The sequence below is a fragment of the Falco peregrinus genome, chromosome 1 (assembly GCF_023634155.1).
Source record: "Falco peregrinus isolate bFalPer1 chromosome 1, bFalPer1.pri, whole genome shotgun sequence".
In the NCBI taxonomy this organism is placed as follows: Eukaryota; Metazoa; Chordata; class Aves; order Falconiformes; family Falconidae; genus Falco; species Falco peregrinus.
In genome coordinates this window covers 27,017,045-27,034,642 of record NC_073721.1, presented here as the reverse complement: position 1 = coordinate 27,034,642, position 17,598 = coordinate 27,017,045, and the positions used below count along the sequence as shown (strand labels likewise).

The following is a 17,598-nucleotide window of genomic DNA, read 5'->3' as shown; positions in this document are numbered from 1 at the left end:
TATATTAACTTCAGAGAATACAACAAAATTTAAAAGCACTTCTGAAAGATTTTTTTCCCATTAGGAAGCACACCTACAAACTGAAACGCGAGAGGCGTCATTAGCACCAGCCACCCCATGCCTCAGCCGCTCACACAGAAGCTAGTGGCCACCAGGCCTCCGCCGAGCGCCAAGGACCACTTACAAGGGCGCCGGGCGCTTGCCCTTGTCATTGCCAACGAGCCCTCGGAAAGGGATTAATTTCCCTCCCGCCGTGGCAGCCACCGCCCTTCTCGGTCTAGCCGAGCCCAGCCGGAGCAGGCGGCTGGCCAGGCCCCCTCTTCCCAAGGGCAGGTCCCGGGGAGGCCGGCCGGCCGAGGCGGGGGGTGGCAGCCGCCTGCACCTGTTCGGCAGGCGAGAGAACGGCAGGGGAAAGGGTGCTCCGTCTCCGAGGGGGTCCCCGCGTCCTGCGTAACCAGTGTGGGGGCAGAGGGGGCGGCCCGGCCTCTCCCCCCGTCCCTCCCTCCGCCTGCGAGGGGGGCGGCCGCCGGCGAGAGCCGTTTCCCTCAGCCGCCGCGGACAGCGACCATCGCCGCGCGAGCAGGCGGGCGGGGACGCGCGGGGGCGCGCGGGCCCTCCCGCACCCCCTGCCGGCCCTGGGGGGAAGCTGGGCGGCGACGGCGGGATGGGCCCAGCCGCCACAGAGGGCGCGGGGCCAGGCCAAGTGCTGACCCTCCCCCCGCCTATCCCCGCACGCCAGCGCGGCCATCCCGCCGCTGCCGCGTTCTCCTACCTGCCCCGCGCGCGGTACCGGGCAGCGATTACGCGACGGGGGCGAGGAGAGGCATAGGGAGGGGAGAAGGAGCGGGGCGCCGCGGGGAAGAGGGGAGGGGGTGCGCCCCGCCGGACCTTTAAACTCCTGGCGGCAGCAGGACTACACTTCCCGGCGGGCTGCGAGGCTGCCGCTCGCTCGGTGGCGCAGGCGCACTGTGGTGAACGGGAGGCGGTGACGGGCGTCGCGGCTGCGCTCGGCGCTTACCTCACAGAGACGTCGCCACCGCTGCCCCTCGCCCCGGCAGCGCGGCGGCCCGGGCCGCGCACTTCTGCGTGCGGCTGTGTTGTGTCTCAGCGACCGGCCCTCCGCCTCGTCCCCGCCCGTGGAAGGAGGGGCCGCCCCGGCCGCCTGGCGGGAGAGCTGTAGCGGTGCCTTTCCTCTCCTCGGCCTTTCTCCGCCGCCACACGCGTGACGCGCGGCCTCGCTGGGGCCGCCTTTGTCAGGCTCCGGGCCCTCGGCTAGGCCCGCTCCTTCTCCTGGGAGCCATGTCGGAGCAGACGGGCTTGGCCCTGCCGCAGACCATGGACAGGTACGGGCAGGGGCTGGCGCTGGGGTGCAGCGGGAGGGAGCTCTCGGCGTGGGCGTGTGTCTCCCGGGCCTCCCGCGGCGGCGGATCCCCGCTGTCTGGGGCGTGTTCCGGGCCGCGGGGGGGGGGGGGGTCGGGGTGGGCGGCTGCGGCGCGGGGCTCTTGCTGCTGCTGCTGGCGGGGGAGCGAGGCGCGGCAGGACAAGGCCTGGGTGGGGGGAGGGGGTCCGGTTTCACTTTTCGGCTTCTGGAAACTTTGGTGGTCCGGGCGATGTCGTGCGAATTGTGTCGTAAATCAGTGCGAGGTGGTGCCTGCGGGGGTGTGCGGGGTGTGGAGGGGTCGCCTGGGCAGCCTCTGGGCAGCGGGAGGTGTGTCTGGGCTGGAGGGGGGCGGAGGGCTGCGGGGGCTGGCCCGTTTCGGTGGGCCTGGGAGGTGCTGTAGGTGTGGAAAGCATTGGCACGCACGGAAAACAAGACACCAAAAGATGACCAACCCTTAACTGGCTTTGTGCGTTTTGTTGCTGATTTTATGATCTTTGAAGAAAGCCTGCAGTTGCTTTATGGAGTGCTGTTAAAAAGTGCAACCTGGAAGATACTTTGACTTAAATGTAGGGGAGGAAAGACGCTAACTCTTCAATTATTTATATTGCACTTGTTTTCTCTTTATGCTTTTATTTGAGTATGTGGCATTGAGGGCTTAAGATTTCTGGTGTGTTATTTTGAGTCATCCAGGAAGCCCTTGAGACCTATCCCTATAAACAATAAAAACACATTGATAGCCTGTTATTGCAGGAGTTGTGAGAGTCTTGATAATCCCAGAAGGTGGAGACCCAAAAGGAATTTGACTTCTGTTGATGAAATTCTCAGGCTTAAATCATAAGGAAGCATAAAAAAACCCTGGTGTTTTTCTCCTCTTCAGGTCACCTCTAAGGAAATAGGATTTAGTGAAATACAAGCTGTCATCAGGCAAGCGATGGAGATACAAACTATGTGAGGCAGGGGCAGAATTTGTGCTTCTGGCAGGTAGGGATGAGAAGTTTCAGTTAGAAAGATAGAAGTGAGTTGGGGGGAGGCGAAGTTGCATTTTAGAAAAACTGGAGAAGTGAGAGATGACAATGGGATGATTTAGGTTATAATTTAGAACAGGGCCTGTCAAGGAGGCTAGCAGCCAGAAGCCCTAAGTGCATTTCCAAGAAGTAACAGGAAGGAGGCAAATTTTATCCATAAAGTATTAGCTTGATACATTTCCTGTGAATGTGGAGAATAAAAGGGTCAAGAGTTAAGGAAGGCAAAAACAGTTAGGAGGAGGAAGGTAGGACTGGGGGCGGGGGGGGGGTGGGTGGGTGAGGAAGGGGAAGGAAAAGATCAGGAAGAGTGCTGCAGAATAAACTCCTTGAAACTAAAAAACCTGAAGTTGGTAGTCCAATAATACATAATATTTTATGTTTTGGAGTTCTAGGAAACTATGATAATCTGTGGATTCTCTACTGTATGTGTCTGTTACATCACACCATTAAGTCCTAGTTCACTTTTTTGGGAAATGGCTGTAAGGTGGTGTTTATAATCTGTGTTGTGAACAACTATTAGATTAAATCGTTAATTTAAAAAAGGGGAATTAGTTAACTAGTGGCCAAACCAGTTCTTGTATCCTTTCAGCTTTGTGAAATAGTAATTTTTATCTCTGGCCCTTTTGAAAGACTTTTTCCAGTAAACTTGGAGTAGCAGAGTTGCTAACGTTTAAAACAATTGGAAAGTGTCCCTGACTTTCTTAGTAATAAGGACAATGGGGAACAAGTTTTAAGTACCTAGGTAGCAAAAAAGGAGGTATGACGAGAGAGTGTGGCTTTTGTATAAGAATTCATTGGGCTCAGTATAGGAAACGTTAGAAATAGTAGTGGGAGGAGTGGTGACTGGAGTGGTAAGAGGGAGCCAAGTATTTAGGATATGAATGTAATTCAGAGTGTAGTACAATACCAACAGAAGGATTTTGGAGTAACCAAGACCTCAAAATGCAGTCACTGTAAATAATTTTTCTGTTATGTATTGGGTTTATGGAGTAGGGTTATGTTAGAATAAACCAATTTTCATTCATCTGGTATTTCTGAAGGTCATACGTGACTGTTTTCATGTTGTATGTGACAATAATAAAGATGATAAACCTTCAATGTTTCACCTTAGGGGGCATAACCCATAATCACCTGTAGGGATTCTGAGGGGTTGAAATGCCTCTCCCATCCTGTTACCTTTATTGTTAATGACAGTTGTTTTCCTGGGTAAGATTTAAAAATGCATATGCAAAAGCTTGAGAGTAACTGTTAATGCATTATAACTTAACACAAAGCACATACTTTTAAATCAAATTTGGATCTCTTACTGAAGCATTCAGAAAACAGCTTTTCAGTGAATAAGGCTCGAATTTGATTCTAATAGTTAAGGAAGAGTTTTCTTTTGTTTCCAAAACCTAAATGGAGTTTTCTTTTGTTTCCAATACCTAGATGATTACGCTGAGAGTGGTGATACACTGTTACATCAGGAGTAAGGTGTTGCTGCAGGTCTGAATGTATGTGCTGCTTTGTATACAATGGTCAGAGCTCCTATAGCAAGTTCTTTAAGTATGTATTTGTGAGAGAACAGTTGGCTGCTTCTCTTGACTCTTAGGTCATACATCTGTATGACTTGAAGTAGGTTTTTCCTTTAATAAAGCAATTTGAATTTCTTCAGTATAAGGAGTGTGTTGGTAGAATCTCAACGTTGTTGCCTGGGATTCATCTTTCTTTTGTGTGTTTTGTGTTCTGTCCTCCTCTATTTTTCCCTGCATTATTTCAGTCTGGAGGCAAACCATGTGTTTGTAATAGAGGGTAAATAGCTGTTAAGTTGTAAGGGGATAAGGTGAAATTTCTAGTTAAGGATTTTATACTTGCCTGAAGGATTGACTAGGGCATAAATGCAAGACATATGAGAAGTAGACATGACCATGAACTACATTCTGGAGTTCTCATCTGCAGCATTTGAGAAACTAATCCAGATTATTACCATGATCCTTTCTGGCCTCAAAATTGGAATTTCCATCCTTCTTGTCATTTTTCTTTTTCTATTTCATGTTTAAATAACAGGCTTAGATAATAGTCTTAAAATATCATCATCTTCTGCATGCAGAATTCTTTGCAGTCTATGGTGAAGGGCCATATTCCCAGACTAATGCGTGCACTTGAAGGCAGTGGTTAGTGGTCTGTCTAAATGGTGAGGGTTTATTATTTTTAATACATTTATTCATGTAATTCTCATGCATAAATTACAGAATGATAGGAATTTCCATTAAAAAATTGAAATTGTTAGTGGTTTTTTATATGCTATTAATCAATGTAAAAACTTTTTTCAAGATTTCTTTAAATAAAATTGCCATATTACATGAAAATGTCTTACAAATTAGAGGTATTACTCTTATTGAGTGCACAAGGCTAAATTTACTTGAAAGTCAGTCCTAATGCACTTGTCACATTTTAACAGGCAGAGGCCATTTGATATGCTATACATATTTCAAATGTAAAAGCATTTTTTTTAAAGGAAATACCCAGAAATACTGTATTCTGAATGGTATTAGGATGTTAAAACTTTACAGTGCAATTCTTGTGCCTAGTATGCCAAGATCATGAACTGAGTCAATCCTTGTGTTTTCAACTATAATTTTGCAAATGCGCAAAAAACCCCTTAAGTCTTTTGTGGTCTTTTTTTCATGTTTCCTATTCAATTAGGTTCTATACATTTTCTGTCTCTCAGCACTGTTTGACAACAGTTCTTCCAATTGAACACTTCTAATTGTTTCTTCTAGCTGCCCTGTGTAGTACCTGTCACAACAGGTATTCTGGCTTCTTAATGTGTTTTTCAAACACTTTCATTCTTGTGGGTAATTACAAAGGTAAGATGTTGAACTTCCTGTCAGATTTTGGTGCTCTATTTGATTAAAAACTTAATCTTTTAAATACGTAGTATTTTTCCTGTGTCATTTGCTTGTCAAATACAAGTTGACTTGACTTTTCCTATTTATAGTTGTTTTTAAGCAGAACTAATGTGTAAATTCAGTTTGTCTGTAAGTTATGTATATAGCTACATTTTTCAGTTTGCTATTTCACAGCTTTCTGTAATAGTTTGCATGTTATTGCCAGGACATCAGTTGACTGTGATCCTGTCCTGCTTAGCCTTATTACAGAACATTTGACTGGGTCTCACCAGAGTTGCTGTTAGAATACATAGGAGAAAACAAAACTACTAACTATTTGTCATACTATGTAGTCTTCTTAGCTGTGTTCGTTGAGCAGTTGCTGAAGTGACAAGATTTGAAAAATAGCTACAAAACATGTTCTTGTAATTAAGTCAGTAGCAGGGCCCACGTTGATAGAAAATGTAGACTGCAAGTATTTGAGTGATTTAAAAATTCTTTAATGTGGTCAAATTAAAAAAAAATAATTGCTACTTTTATGATAAATGCACCATCACATGACTTCTGATTTTTTGTTTGTGAAAATAATCTCATCAATCTGCTGTCTTCAAAAAAACCCAACAAATGCTTAGCCACACACCAGCTTTTTCCTGGCTATGTCATTGCCTATATTTACCTTAATGTGAGCTGTAATGCTAAAATGTGCCCATATTTTTTAAGCTTTATTCTCTTGACTTAAGTTGGATTATGTGTGGATTGCTCTTACAGTTGTTTATACCAAGGCTTCTGAATGCTGGGGGTTTGTTTTGTAGGTTTTTTTTAAGGCATGTTCTGTGGTAGTGATTTGTGGTACTCCTTATGCTATCTGACATAAAGACAACTCCTACTTTCTCGTGTATTTGCCAGCTGGTCAGACTGTGGTCACTTCTGCCTTACAATTTTTCAGTGTTAGAAGATGTTAGTCAAAATGTGATAAGCAACTGTTGAAGGCTTGTGCAGGTACATGCTGAAGAATCACTGTAGTGGTAATTTTAAGCATGGTTTAACTTTTGAATTAGTATGCTTTATTTTCTGAATGGGTAGCAGTTGGTTCAACTGTGGTTGATACGCAGCCCTCCTTGATAGGAACTAGACCAACGTCATATGACTTTGGTCATCTCTTCTTGCCATTCCATATTTAACAGAGACAATGGAGTTGAAATTGCAGGTAGGCTTCAAAAGCAGTTAAAATGCAGAATTATAGTTGGCTTAAGATCTTAAGAGTACCAGGAGAGGAATACCATTGCAATTACATTTTCTCTTTGTCAAAGCACTGATTTATCAGAAAAATGCTAGCAATTTAGGTTCAGCAGTTTCAAAGTAGTGAAATGATGGGTTTTCTATTTCAGTTTTCTGAACTGTCACCTGATTTCATGGTAGCTTGTTGGTTTTTTTTAAAGAAAAAAGCATATGCAGTGGTTATGTATGTAATTTTAGGTTGCTCCTTTCATTCCGCTTAGCCTGGGGGGTGGTGTTTGTGTGGGTATGAATCTTTTCCTTCCCTCTGGAAGTCCCGGCACTGATTTAGGTTTATGTACATAATTAACTGTTGATACTTTAGTAACCGAAGACATGGGTTCAGATTAAGACCTTAATGCTACAGCCTAGGCAATTTAATTAGTGCAGTGTGTTCTTTGATTAAAGACCTTTATTCTGAACTCCTTAAACTTGTACTGGATGTTCCGCACTGTGAATAATCTCACTGAACTAAAGTTGACACATGAGTAAATCTTTGGAGGACTGGAGTTCAACCAGGTACGATACGCAGTGTAATAATACACTTTGGAGGATTTATATAGTATTTTTACTTTTTGCAAACTATTTACTGTCTCTGCAGTTATTCAGTCTGTTCTACTTGCACTGATTAAGCACACCTCTCTTCATTGCCCTACCTGAAGGAATTGTTTTCTTTCTACACAACAGTTAAACTCTTTTAAAGAAGACTTAGACTTCAGGCAGAAGCCGGGGAAAGTCCTCTATCAGCAACTATACAAGTACCTGGCTTTCTGTAGGATGCTTAGAAAGAAGAGAATGTAAGGGTCAAGAATGGGCTGTGCTGGGTTAATCTCTACCAGAAAGGAAACAAGGTGTTCTTCCGTGTCTTTACCCAGCTGATCGGAGGCTGATATTTATACAGGAAGGAAAAAGTAAAATTATGTGTATCTTAAAGTGGGTTTAGAGAATGAAAGTTTGAAACAGTAATAACTTTCTAATTGCTTGACTTTTCCGTTATTGCTTCATCCCAGGTAAATCCCTTGCTATTCCAGTTCTCTTCATGGTGAAGTTTCTGTGTAGATTAAGTTCTTCCTGTGTCTTATCAGTAAAAATGATTAGTGAAGATTTATTGCAGACCTGTAGAATAACTTTTGCCCATCTGCACTGTGTCAGCATGCTATTTATAAACTATCTTAACCTTTTGACTGTCATCTTACGCATTATATTTCCATCTTTGACGTCTACTTTGATATGCTTAGGAGCAAACATATTTCAACTGCTGCGTAACTGTTAACTTCTACCTGCAGAGAGTAGACAATTATTACTCCTTTTTAAGTGTGGGGAAACTTCTGAGAGACTATTTATCATTTTCATACTAAAATGTTGGTATTCCATGTATTATCAAGGCATTCAAATAATATTTTCAGATGCTTAATCTAAAAAAGCTATACAAAAACCTGTTTAATGACATCTTCCTCATGAAAGTGCTCAGACCTTTAAATAGTGTTTAACTGTGATTGTTTCCTTTGGCATGTCTTACAGTGCTCACTGAAGTTAAAACTTTTGACAATTAATGCAAATGTATTGAATAAATATATGTATGAGTTACAGAGGAAGATCTATCAAAAGGTTCAGGTATTAATTGTGGAACATCTTTTCAAGTAATTATTAAAATGGTAATGAATATGCCGGCTGTTTAGGACTCGTTTGCTTGGTGCTTCTGACAACTTAACCTGCTTATGGTCTTACTGTACTGCAGAGCAGGTGGGAAGTTCCTGATATGCAAGTTGTAAGAGCTTTTTGGTGCATCTTGTTTTCCTCCTCTCAGCAGCGGAATGAGTTGGGTGCCAGCTTGTTACAGGATGCAATACCTATTTATCAAAAGAGTGCATGACTTGCTCAGTTTTTACTGACACTTGTGGTTTGCTACAAGGAGCAAGTCCATCTTCAGTGCAGAAGAATGAGAAGACCCAATCTGAAGGGGTTAAAATCTTTAAAGCAAACTGTTTCTGGCTAATTTTTCTAGATGAAACTGTTAATAAGGTTATATAAGATGGTCAAGGGGCTGGAGCATGTGACTTGCTAGGAGCAGCTAGAGGGAACTGGGCCTGAAGAAGAGATGGCTTGGGGAGACTTAGTAACTTTCTAATACCTACCAAGGAGGTTGTTCAAAATACAGTCTGGTTGTTTTTAGACGTTTCTGGCAGAATTATGAGAAACAACGATTAGAAATCTGAGCAGAGAAGGCTTCAGCATGTGGGAATGGGGAGCGATGCAGTTGAGCTTTGGAACAAGTTGCCTGGGGCAGCTGTGGATCTCTGTCCCTGGGGCTTTTCAAGACCCAGCTGGAGAAAGCTCCAAGAGTCTGGTCTGAATTAAGGGTTGCTTCTGCCTTGGGCAGAACATCTGACGAGACCTCCTGTGATCCCTTCCAATCCAAATAATTCTGATACCAGGTCTAGACACAACCCCAATTTAAATAGGGAGACAACACAGTATTAGGGCTCAATTTGCACTGCATGACACGAGCATGCTGTGCTGGAGGTCTCAGTATGGGAGGTACAGTCCACTAATGCCTTCTGGCAAATCTGTACTTAACCTTTTTGCAGCGTCTGCTCCGAAATCTGTTCCTAAAAATTAAGATGACTTACCATCTAGTTGGACTGGGATCGTTTTTTTCTTCCTTTTCTCTAAGATTTTTTGTTCTCATGTTACTTTAATGCTAATATGAGTGAATTTCATTGACAACTTTTTACTGTTCAGTGAAAGTGCTTAGGCTCAGGATTTTTGTTAGTGATTCTGGGGGAACAGTTATACACTTTCTGCCTAACACTAATATAGAATAAGAAAAATTCCAATCAAAATCTCCGCTTTGAAATGCTGGTTTAAAAAAAAAGTTTGTACTGAAGTTGTGTTAAGTCTGTGGCTAGCTGTTCATTTGTCTATAATTTAAAATCTTACTTATTATAGGGAAACTTATAATTAAGATAATTAACTACCAACTGATTTAAGGGCCAACCATGGAATCTTGGTATATGCTTATGTTTAAAAACAAACTTTTTGGATAAGTGTCATTAGCATTTCTAGGCCTTTAGTTGATTGATTGCTGATAAGCATTATGAACTACTTGGTGTTTTCATTTTATGTATCTGTGCCTGTTTCTCCCTTTGGTCATGCATCTCTTCTTCAAGGTGTATGTGTTAAAAGAAAGTGTTAACACACTGTGAAGGTAGGGAATAACAGTTGTTATGTATGAGAACGGCTGGCATTCAGTGACTTTTTTTTTTTTCCTTTAAAGCCATTTTAATACAGTAGCTATTTCTTCACAATCTTTTTAGAAAAAAAAAATCCTCTATTAAACCTGTAACATGTTTACATACCTTCCTGATCTCTCCTCCTTTGTTTCTCCTATTATAAATGCCTCTTCTTGGGGTCTGAATACTTCTGTTTAGAAGTGGTTATTTTATATTGGACTAAAATGTGCCAACATAAGTTAGTCTTCTGTGAAGGATATAATTATAGATGGCCATGTGCTCAATGCTTGTGACTGTTCTACTGGTGAGTCACACAGTCAATTCTACAGAGTGACGAGGAGAGTTACTTAATGGTATGATTGGACACCCTGGAGTTTTGTTCACATTTACTCAGAGAAAAGACATTTCCAAGTTTTCAATGTCTGCCACTTTTAAGTGTGGGGGTTTTTTTTGTTGTTCTTGAGGTATTAATATCCCAAGAATGTATCATCTTGGCATTTAAAATTTCTTGTAACTTTTAGGTCTCAAATTGGTCATTTTTTATTATGTATATTAAGAGAATAAGACTTCAGTAGAGCTTTTTGGGTTGCTCTCTTAGACTGTAAATTATCTAATAAAAATGGAAGTTATAAACTGAGAATAACTTGAGTAATAGTGTCTGTTGTATAAACTCTTTGAGTTCAAAGCCATTTGCTTGCTTTGGAGTCTTCCTGCCAATTTTTGCAGCTTTAGGACTATGTTTCCTCTTCTGTTTTCTTTGGAAGAACATAACAGAAAAATTGCTTACCTTGTATGGTGAGTTTAACCATTAAGTTCTCTAGGCACACCGTACAAAAATTGAAGTTTTATTTCACAATTACCTTGGCTAAGAATGGGATCTAAAGTAAGTAGCCATAAGTTTGGTTTCTAACAGATTAAATCTATGCTAATGTGTTTACTTTTGCAACTAAAGATATTGTGCCTAATGATTATTTTGTATTTTTATATTACCTGTATGATAACAGGAAAACTTCTGCAGGAGACTGAACTCACATGACCTAGACTTTGTGAATGGAATGTACCTTTGCATTTTCTGTCTTTTATCTTTTGCTTGTCACAGCAACAGTTTAATGTCAAGACTGTTACAGTCTTAGAAAAGTCAAAGTTGATCTATTTTGTATCTATTTCACTCCTGGTATTTCTAACATCTGTCATCTACTCTGTACATGTACCACAAATACTAGTGTTGGTATTTTTCTGGTGCAACTATCTTCCCCTTTCCCTCAGTGCAAAGTAATGTTGTTTAATGTTAGTTTAATAGAAACTACATATTTTTATCATCTTTTTGAGACTGGGAACTGTATTTAACATTCCAGTTGAAAACAACAGATTAAAAAAAGATCTTTGTATCAATCTCTGAAAACACAGGTATGGTTAGTGCTTGATTAAGCATAATACGTACATGTTAACCTTCTGTTATGGAAAAGTAAATTCTGTGGGAGATATGAAGGTCTAATCCTTGTTATTCCTAGTCATGGAACTTAAAGGAATTTAAATTTAACCTTTATTCCTTCAAGTTGACCAAACACTTATATCTTGACTAATATAGGAAAAAATTGTGAGTTTTGTTCATTGAATGGCACAGCTAATTGCAGAATTCTGACACAGCAGTGAAGCAGTTTTGCAGCGATTTCTAACCTTGGTCCATAGACAGCATTTTCAAGCAAGTAATATGCTGTGAGCAGAATTGTTTTGATGTCAAGGTTAGCCTCAGCGCTAGTATTTTTAAATTCTTAACAAAACTAGGAAGTTTTCAGGGAACATTGGTTGGGGAACCTTTAGCATATTAATTAAGCTATAGGGTATCTTAGAGCATTGTAGCATACTTTGAGTCTCTTTTACTAAGAAACAACCTCCTGTGTTCCAGAGCTTCAGATCAATTTTCTTCTGCCTGCATTGATATTTTTCACACAAATCCTCCCTCTATCCTCTGTCTAACTCAGTAAGTTCAGAGCCAAATGAATCCTTTTCTGTGCACTGTTCTTGATTAAATGTTTGTGTGTGTTTTTTTCATAAACATTTGGTATGTCTTTGTTTAATTTGTCACTGTCTAACTGGAGACAATATTGACTGAGCTACCGAAAACAATGATGCAAGTGCCATCTTCTCAAAGAGTAGAATTTAGGTCCTGATGACTGTTACCAACAGTGTAGTTGAAGGTAGTTTTTCCAAGAGGCCCCAAATGACTGAAGTTAGACAGATACAGTTACTTGTTTGTTATACTTTTATTGCTTGGCAAGTAAATCTGATGTATTGGAAACCATGGAGACAGTCAAACCCCAGGGTTTAGCACATGATGAAATGTGTAATATCCCTAGAGGGTGAGGAATGCTATAAGAATTTAATACAGTAGATTGCAGATGAATTACGGCAAGAATGGCTTTTAAAACTACTTTGAGGTCTGAAGCTGTCTTCCTTTTCTAAATCTGGCAGTGTTGATAGAACTTAAGACAGTTGTGTTAACCTCAAATAATAATCCATCCTCCTTTAAATCTTTCTTGTACATAAATCGGATAGTTTAACTTGTCAGCATTTGGGTGTCCGACCTTCCTAGAAGGTCACGTTACCTGTTAGAAGAGGCTGTGTGTGATCTTGCCATCTAGAGTTCTTGCAGTATCTTGAACATGCTGGCAGCTTTTCTTTTTTCAGCCAGTGTAAATATTAGTATATGAAATCTAGCTGATTGAGCCTCTCACTACTTAAGTTATACCTTGACATTATGCTGCTTTGTGATTAGACATTGAGAGAAGTTAAGACTTAAAGGAATTTCTTTTCGTTCTCATTTTCCTCATCAGGAGGAGCTTGCAGATATACTGCTACACCATTTTGTTAGTACTACAGGCAATTAAAGCATAATTAAAGTGTTTAAAGGAACATTAATGGAAGTAACTTGAGTCTTTAAACCATAATTTCTTAGTTGCATCATCTCTGTTACTTTCTGTGTTTCTGATTGACAGCTTTGTCAAACAATGCTAAAGAAAATGTTTTCCCTATATAGTATGCTATCTGCATTGTACAAAAATCCATGAAATGTTTAAGGCATTAACTTAATGCTGATAGAATTCTTCGGTGTTTGCTTTGTATGTTTGTACTTGACCAGTTGTTCAGCTCTTCAATCATGTTGTTCAAGGCATGTTTCAGTTTTGGAAGGAAATTGTTTTGTGTGTGTATGGAGTTCTTAGTTTGGATTTTGTTGGTTTAGTTTAGTCACTTTTGTTTTTCTTCCTAAAAGTGATAGTAAGAATCAGTGCTGCTGCCCCCCAGCAGGCACTCAGTAGCTTAAGTTGTTAGTTGTATGCCAAGCTGTTAATAGATGATAATAATAATGTTTAATTAGCAAAATGTGTAATGTTTTAGTAATAAGGTGCTTATTATATAAGTAACTGTTTTACCTTGATTTGCACTTTTTAAGAGGGCCTTGTTTGCCCTCTCTCCCTAAAGAAATAAAACAAATGTTTGTAACAAGGTTGTTTGTATAATTAGGGGCTCACAGCAAAGCCACTGAGCCTTGGTGACTTCTCACATTTTCCTTTTGAAAAAGTGAGGTTATTGTAATATTGAACAAAGCCTTTAAGAGAACTGAATTTTGACGTCTTTGCAAAAGGGATATGCCTAAATAACTGGTTGCAAAAGATTAATTTGTCCTGAAAGATTTTTTTTTTTAATTATAGTCTAGATGTCTTTGACTAACTATAGACTGAAACCCAATGAGATAGAATAAGACATCCCCCACAGATTTAGCAAAGTTGGGTAGAAGCAAAGGCCCTAACAGCCTCATAAGGCAAGATTCAAGCACAATAGGTGGTGGCTGGCAGTGAAACATTTAACTTCATCCACGAGACAGAAGGTTGCCAGCAGGATTCTGTGAACTGTCCTTTACTCTTATCTCTGCCTTTATGTAGTGCAGTTAACTAAAGTGTAAAACACTTCTCCTTGAGACGTAATTGAGAATATATAAATATGTTGAACTTCTGGTAATCACTAGATCTTTCTGGTACACTTTCTAGTTAATTATTGTATGTTTCGCTTTAACATGTTTGACTACTTACTGGGTTCTAGTCATCCATGGGCTTCTTAATAAAGCTTGTTAAAATCTGGCTTAAACTGCCATCCTGTGGTTAGAGGAAGTCAGAACCTATATATGGTGAATACCACTTGTGTAACCATATGCTCACACCAATATTAGCTTGATACTCCCAAATATTTAACGTTTCCTTGCTGTTTTTAAAGAAAGCACTACTTTTGTAGTAAAGTTTAGTTATTATTGTTTCTAGATTCTCATCAACTTTACTCAGCATTAGACCCTATCCTTGATGACTAGGCATAGCAGGATTTGGTATTAGGTCAGATGACTTTCAGGACTTCTTTTGAAGATTTTAGACTTTGTTTTGGGGTGACAGCATGGTTTCTAGTTGAACAATCCAAGCTGGCAAGTAGCTGCTATGCCTTGGTGCCTTAAAGATCTGCAGAAGTCACGATAGAGCATCTGACTACTATTTTTGCACTGGTGTCTCTATTCCTTACTCTGTGAGTGTGTTTGGGTTTTTCCCCCCTTAGGATAGTGTAAGGATTTTTTGAGTTTGACAGGGCTTGGGTTGAAGATGAGAGTATTTTCTGCTGTGTAATGGGCAGGAAAATATTGGGGAAAGAGTGGTAGTCCATCTATAATCCCATTGCAGTCTTCCTCCATTAACAAGCTTCACTGTTCTGGTAGATAGGTCTGTATGCATTCTGCTGTTGAAGTCTTCAGGATGCTTTAAGCTTGGCAGCTGAGTTCGTCTCTTCCAGCATTTATTCTCCTCTATGAAGCATGACATAAGCTAGCATTTCTTGGGTTAAATGGTATTCCTCTCTTGGTAGCCTTTACCAGGGATAATGTGGGCTGGGCTTGCTTTCTGTTGTGAGCAGGTAGTGGCTCTCTAGGACAAGAATCTTAGGCCTGCTAGTTCCTTCAGCCTCAGGAAAAGGAAGTGCTTAGCAGTAGCATTTGGAATGCATTGTTGTTCTTGCTTTTTTGAGAAGTTAGCTGTGTTCCCCTACTAAAATTCTAGCCAGCTCCAAAGCGGCTGTTGTATGCTACTAGATCACTCTCTATTTTTTCCACCATCCTAGTCTTCCTACTTAAACATGATCTTATAGTATTCAGAGTGTGGATGGCAGCTTTAGTGGCAGCTTATCACTATTCTTCATCAAAGGTATTTTATCTGTCAGTATAGACTATGCATAAAAACTTGTTACAGAAGCTTATGAAAAATTGCCTCTTCCAAACAGCAGATTTCTGGGGCATCCTTTGGAACAGTGCCTTTTTATGGCCAGTTATTGGACTGCTTTCAGTCATTTCTTCCAAGATACATTTTCACCCCTCACTGTGTTGGCTCTCTGTGCTGTCATTGCTGTCAGTTATGTTTCAGCCTTTTCACTTCTTTTTTTTTTGGATGTGAAATTCAATTGCAGTAAGTCACTCAATCACTTACTGCTTAGCAGAACAAGGATGCTTTACTCTTGTAGCAAGATACTAGCAAATTGCTGCTGCTTTAAGGGAAAGCAGTGTGCTTAATGATGTGGGAGAAATGCAGAAAAGTTGTCCTAAAAAGCATTTCTTATGTTTTATGAAGGATCTGTAATGAGAGGAAAATATTTTTATCTCATGGCTGTAGAGCATGTCATACATGCTCAAATTGGCACTTCCCATGGTAAGGGTTAGGTTCTGCTGAAAGTCTTGCAAGAATTTTCTCAGAATTTTTCTGGTTTTGCTTGCTGTTCATACATACGTGCCACTGAACATCAGGGAAAAAATTCTAAGACTCTGCATTCTCTCTTGCGGTACTGAATATTTGAAACCAGCCTATAAAGCAGCTATGCTGTCCCAGTCTCACAAGTCATCTTCTGTTAAGTGTCTTATATATCAGGATAACTGCTGGGCTTATAGGGCATTAAAGATTTCTGTAAACTTTTTACTAGTATTACTATATAATTAACATACTGCCTTTAATTTATTTTTTTTTAAATGCTTTACACAGCCATGCCTGCTTGAAAACAAAGGTTTATCATGGTGAATTCAGCTCCCACAGGTTGAGGCAGAATAGATTTAAATAACTTGAATTGAATCCTGCCCTCCTTCCGATCTAAGAATGATTTGGGAAAAAAGGAACCTTTAGAAGGAGTATAGCTCAGTAAAAAGGAAAGCAGTCAGCCTTCAGGTATGTCTGTTGGTACTGGAGAATCTTACTGGTGTGTTGGAGCTGTAATTTTAGTCAGGTACAGGAGAGAGTGACTTCTTTACTGATCAGAAGCTCATGGTTTGGAGAAACCTGTTTTTAGGCAGGCCGTGGCTTTCTAGATTAGTCATATAACATTTGGAATATAGGATCTCTAGTCTTCAATACAACTTTCTCACCATCTGCTTTCCTCTTAACATATGCAGTGTCCTGTAAAGAGTTTGTCTTTGGTAGAGGAAAAAACCCAGATAGAGTAAACGAGTTATGTGCTTTGAGTCAGAATAGAATTGAGATGGGAGAGCTTTAGCTGCTGGGGAGCTCAATCTCAAAGGCATTTGTAACCCTATATTCAAAGCTGAAATAATTATATTGGCCTGGTTTTGTTTATGTTTTGTTTTTGATTTTTTTTTTTTCTAAGCCAAGGCAGTGTGGAAAAATGCATTAGTGTTATTGATTTGGCTCTGTAGAAAGTCATCAAGGAAGAAGGCTTGAGTTTCTATCAGAAACAATGCTTTGTTCCACTTTTACAGCCTTTTCTGTTTCAGGTTATCTGAGTAGCAACCTGATTCAGTGGTAAGAATTAAGGTCATATTTTATTCAGTACAAGAAAATGGAAAATTTGGCAAGAGCCAAGATACTTGTTTTGAAATGGTTTTATTTAGCCCTTTCTGTTACAGCTGCTGTCAATGGAAAGATAAAGCTGATGACAGAATACAAGTAATTTACTGTTCATTATTCATGACTTGCTAAAGGTTTATGTCTGTAAAGGATTTTGTTATTCTTTTCATGGGTCAGGTTTTCAGATATGATTGCCTGGCAAGAAATTGGATAAAGCAATTAAAGAAAAGATGCATATTTTTCTTGACTTACTAACCTTAACAGAAAACTTGAATGGAGTTTAATCTACGGAGTGTTCGTGGACAAATTGACTAGTTAAAGCTGCAGTGTAGCAAAATTCTGTTCATGCTTAAATAGGTCATCATTTGAATAAATTTTAGGCTTCTGTGGTATGGTAGCATCTGACCTTGCTGGCACCCACAGCCCTTTGTCGTGTGAATTGTGAATTGCCTTTAGTTTAAAAATAAAAATCTTAAGTTACAAGAGCAGTTGTAGACCTAAATAGGGTGTTAAATGAACGAATGTTTACCTTTAATGCAGAAAAAGAGGTTATCAGTAGTGTTGTTTTGTATTGTGTTGTTCCTTCTTACAGGAAATCTGGGATTTCTTAGTGTACATAGAAGATGAGTAAACATTGCAAGACCTTGCATTCCTTACGAACTCCTTAATATCAAGTGCAATGAATGCAAATGTCTGCCATGCTTTGTAATACTTACAAATCTTTGTGGTGGTCTCTGCATTTTCATCTAGGTTTCTTACTAACTTGTGGCTTGCCTGTCTTTTCTCCTGCTTAAGAAGGTTAATGTGTCCTTTCATTGCTGTCCGTGCATATCAGGATCATGAAGGTGAAAAGGGAGATGGTATTACAGGAGTGCATAATGTGATGATTCTGATTTAAACAGATTTTGTGGGGAAGGACAAGAAGAAACAGTCAGACTT

At 40.2% G+C, this 17,598-nt stretch overlaps 2 protein-coding genes across 4 annotated transcripts in view; one reads left to right on the top strand and one right to left on the bottom strand.

The window, feature by feature from the left end:
* Positions 1–1,102, bottom strand: part of CPEB3 (cytoplasmic polyadenylation element binding protein 3) — a 92,552-nt gene extending 91,450 nt beyond the window's left edge. For 2 of the 3 annotated variants that reach the window (XM_055792412.1, XM_055792461.1), the window contains exon 1: positions 1,019–1,102. The gene's annotated coding sequence lies outside the window, so the exon portion shown is untranslated. Of the gene's footprint in view, positions 1–888; positions 957–1,018 lie in introns of those variants that run through there. The other variant, XM_027788899.2, reaches the window with a different exon arrangement.
* MARCHF5 (membrane associated ring-CH-type finger 5) overlaps positions 1,019–17,598 on the top strand; it is a 30,041-nt gene continuing 13,461 nt past the window's right edge. Inside the window, exon 1 of the mRNA XM_055792558.1 lies at positions 1,019–1,343. Within this exon, the coding sequence (XP_055648533.1) occupies positions 1,300–1,343 (44 nt within the window). The 5' untranslated portion in view covers positions 1,019–1,299. The remainder of the gene's footprint in view (positions 1,344–17,598) is intronic.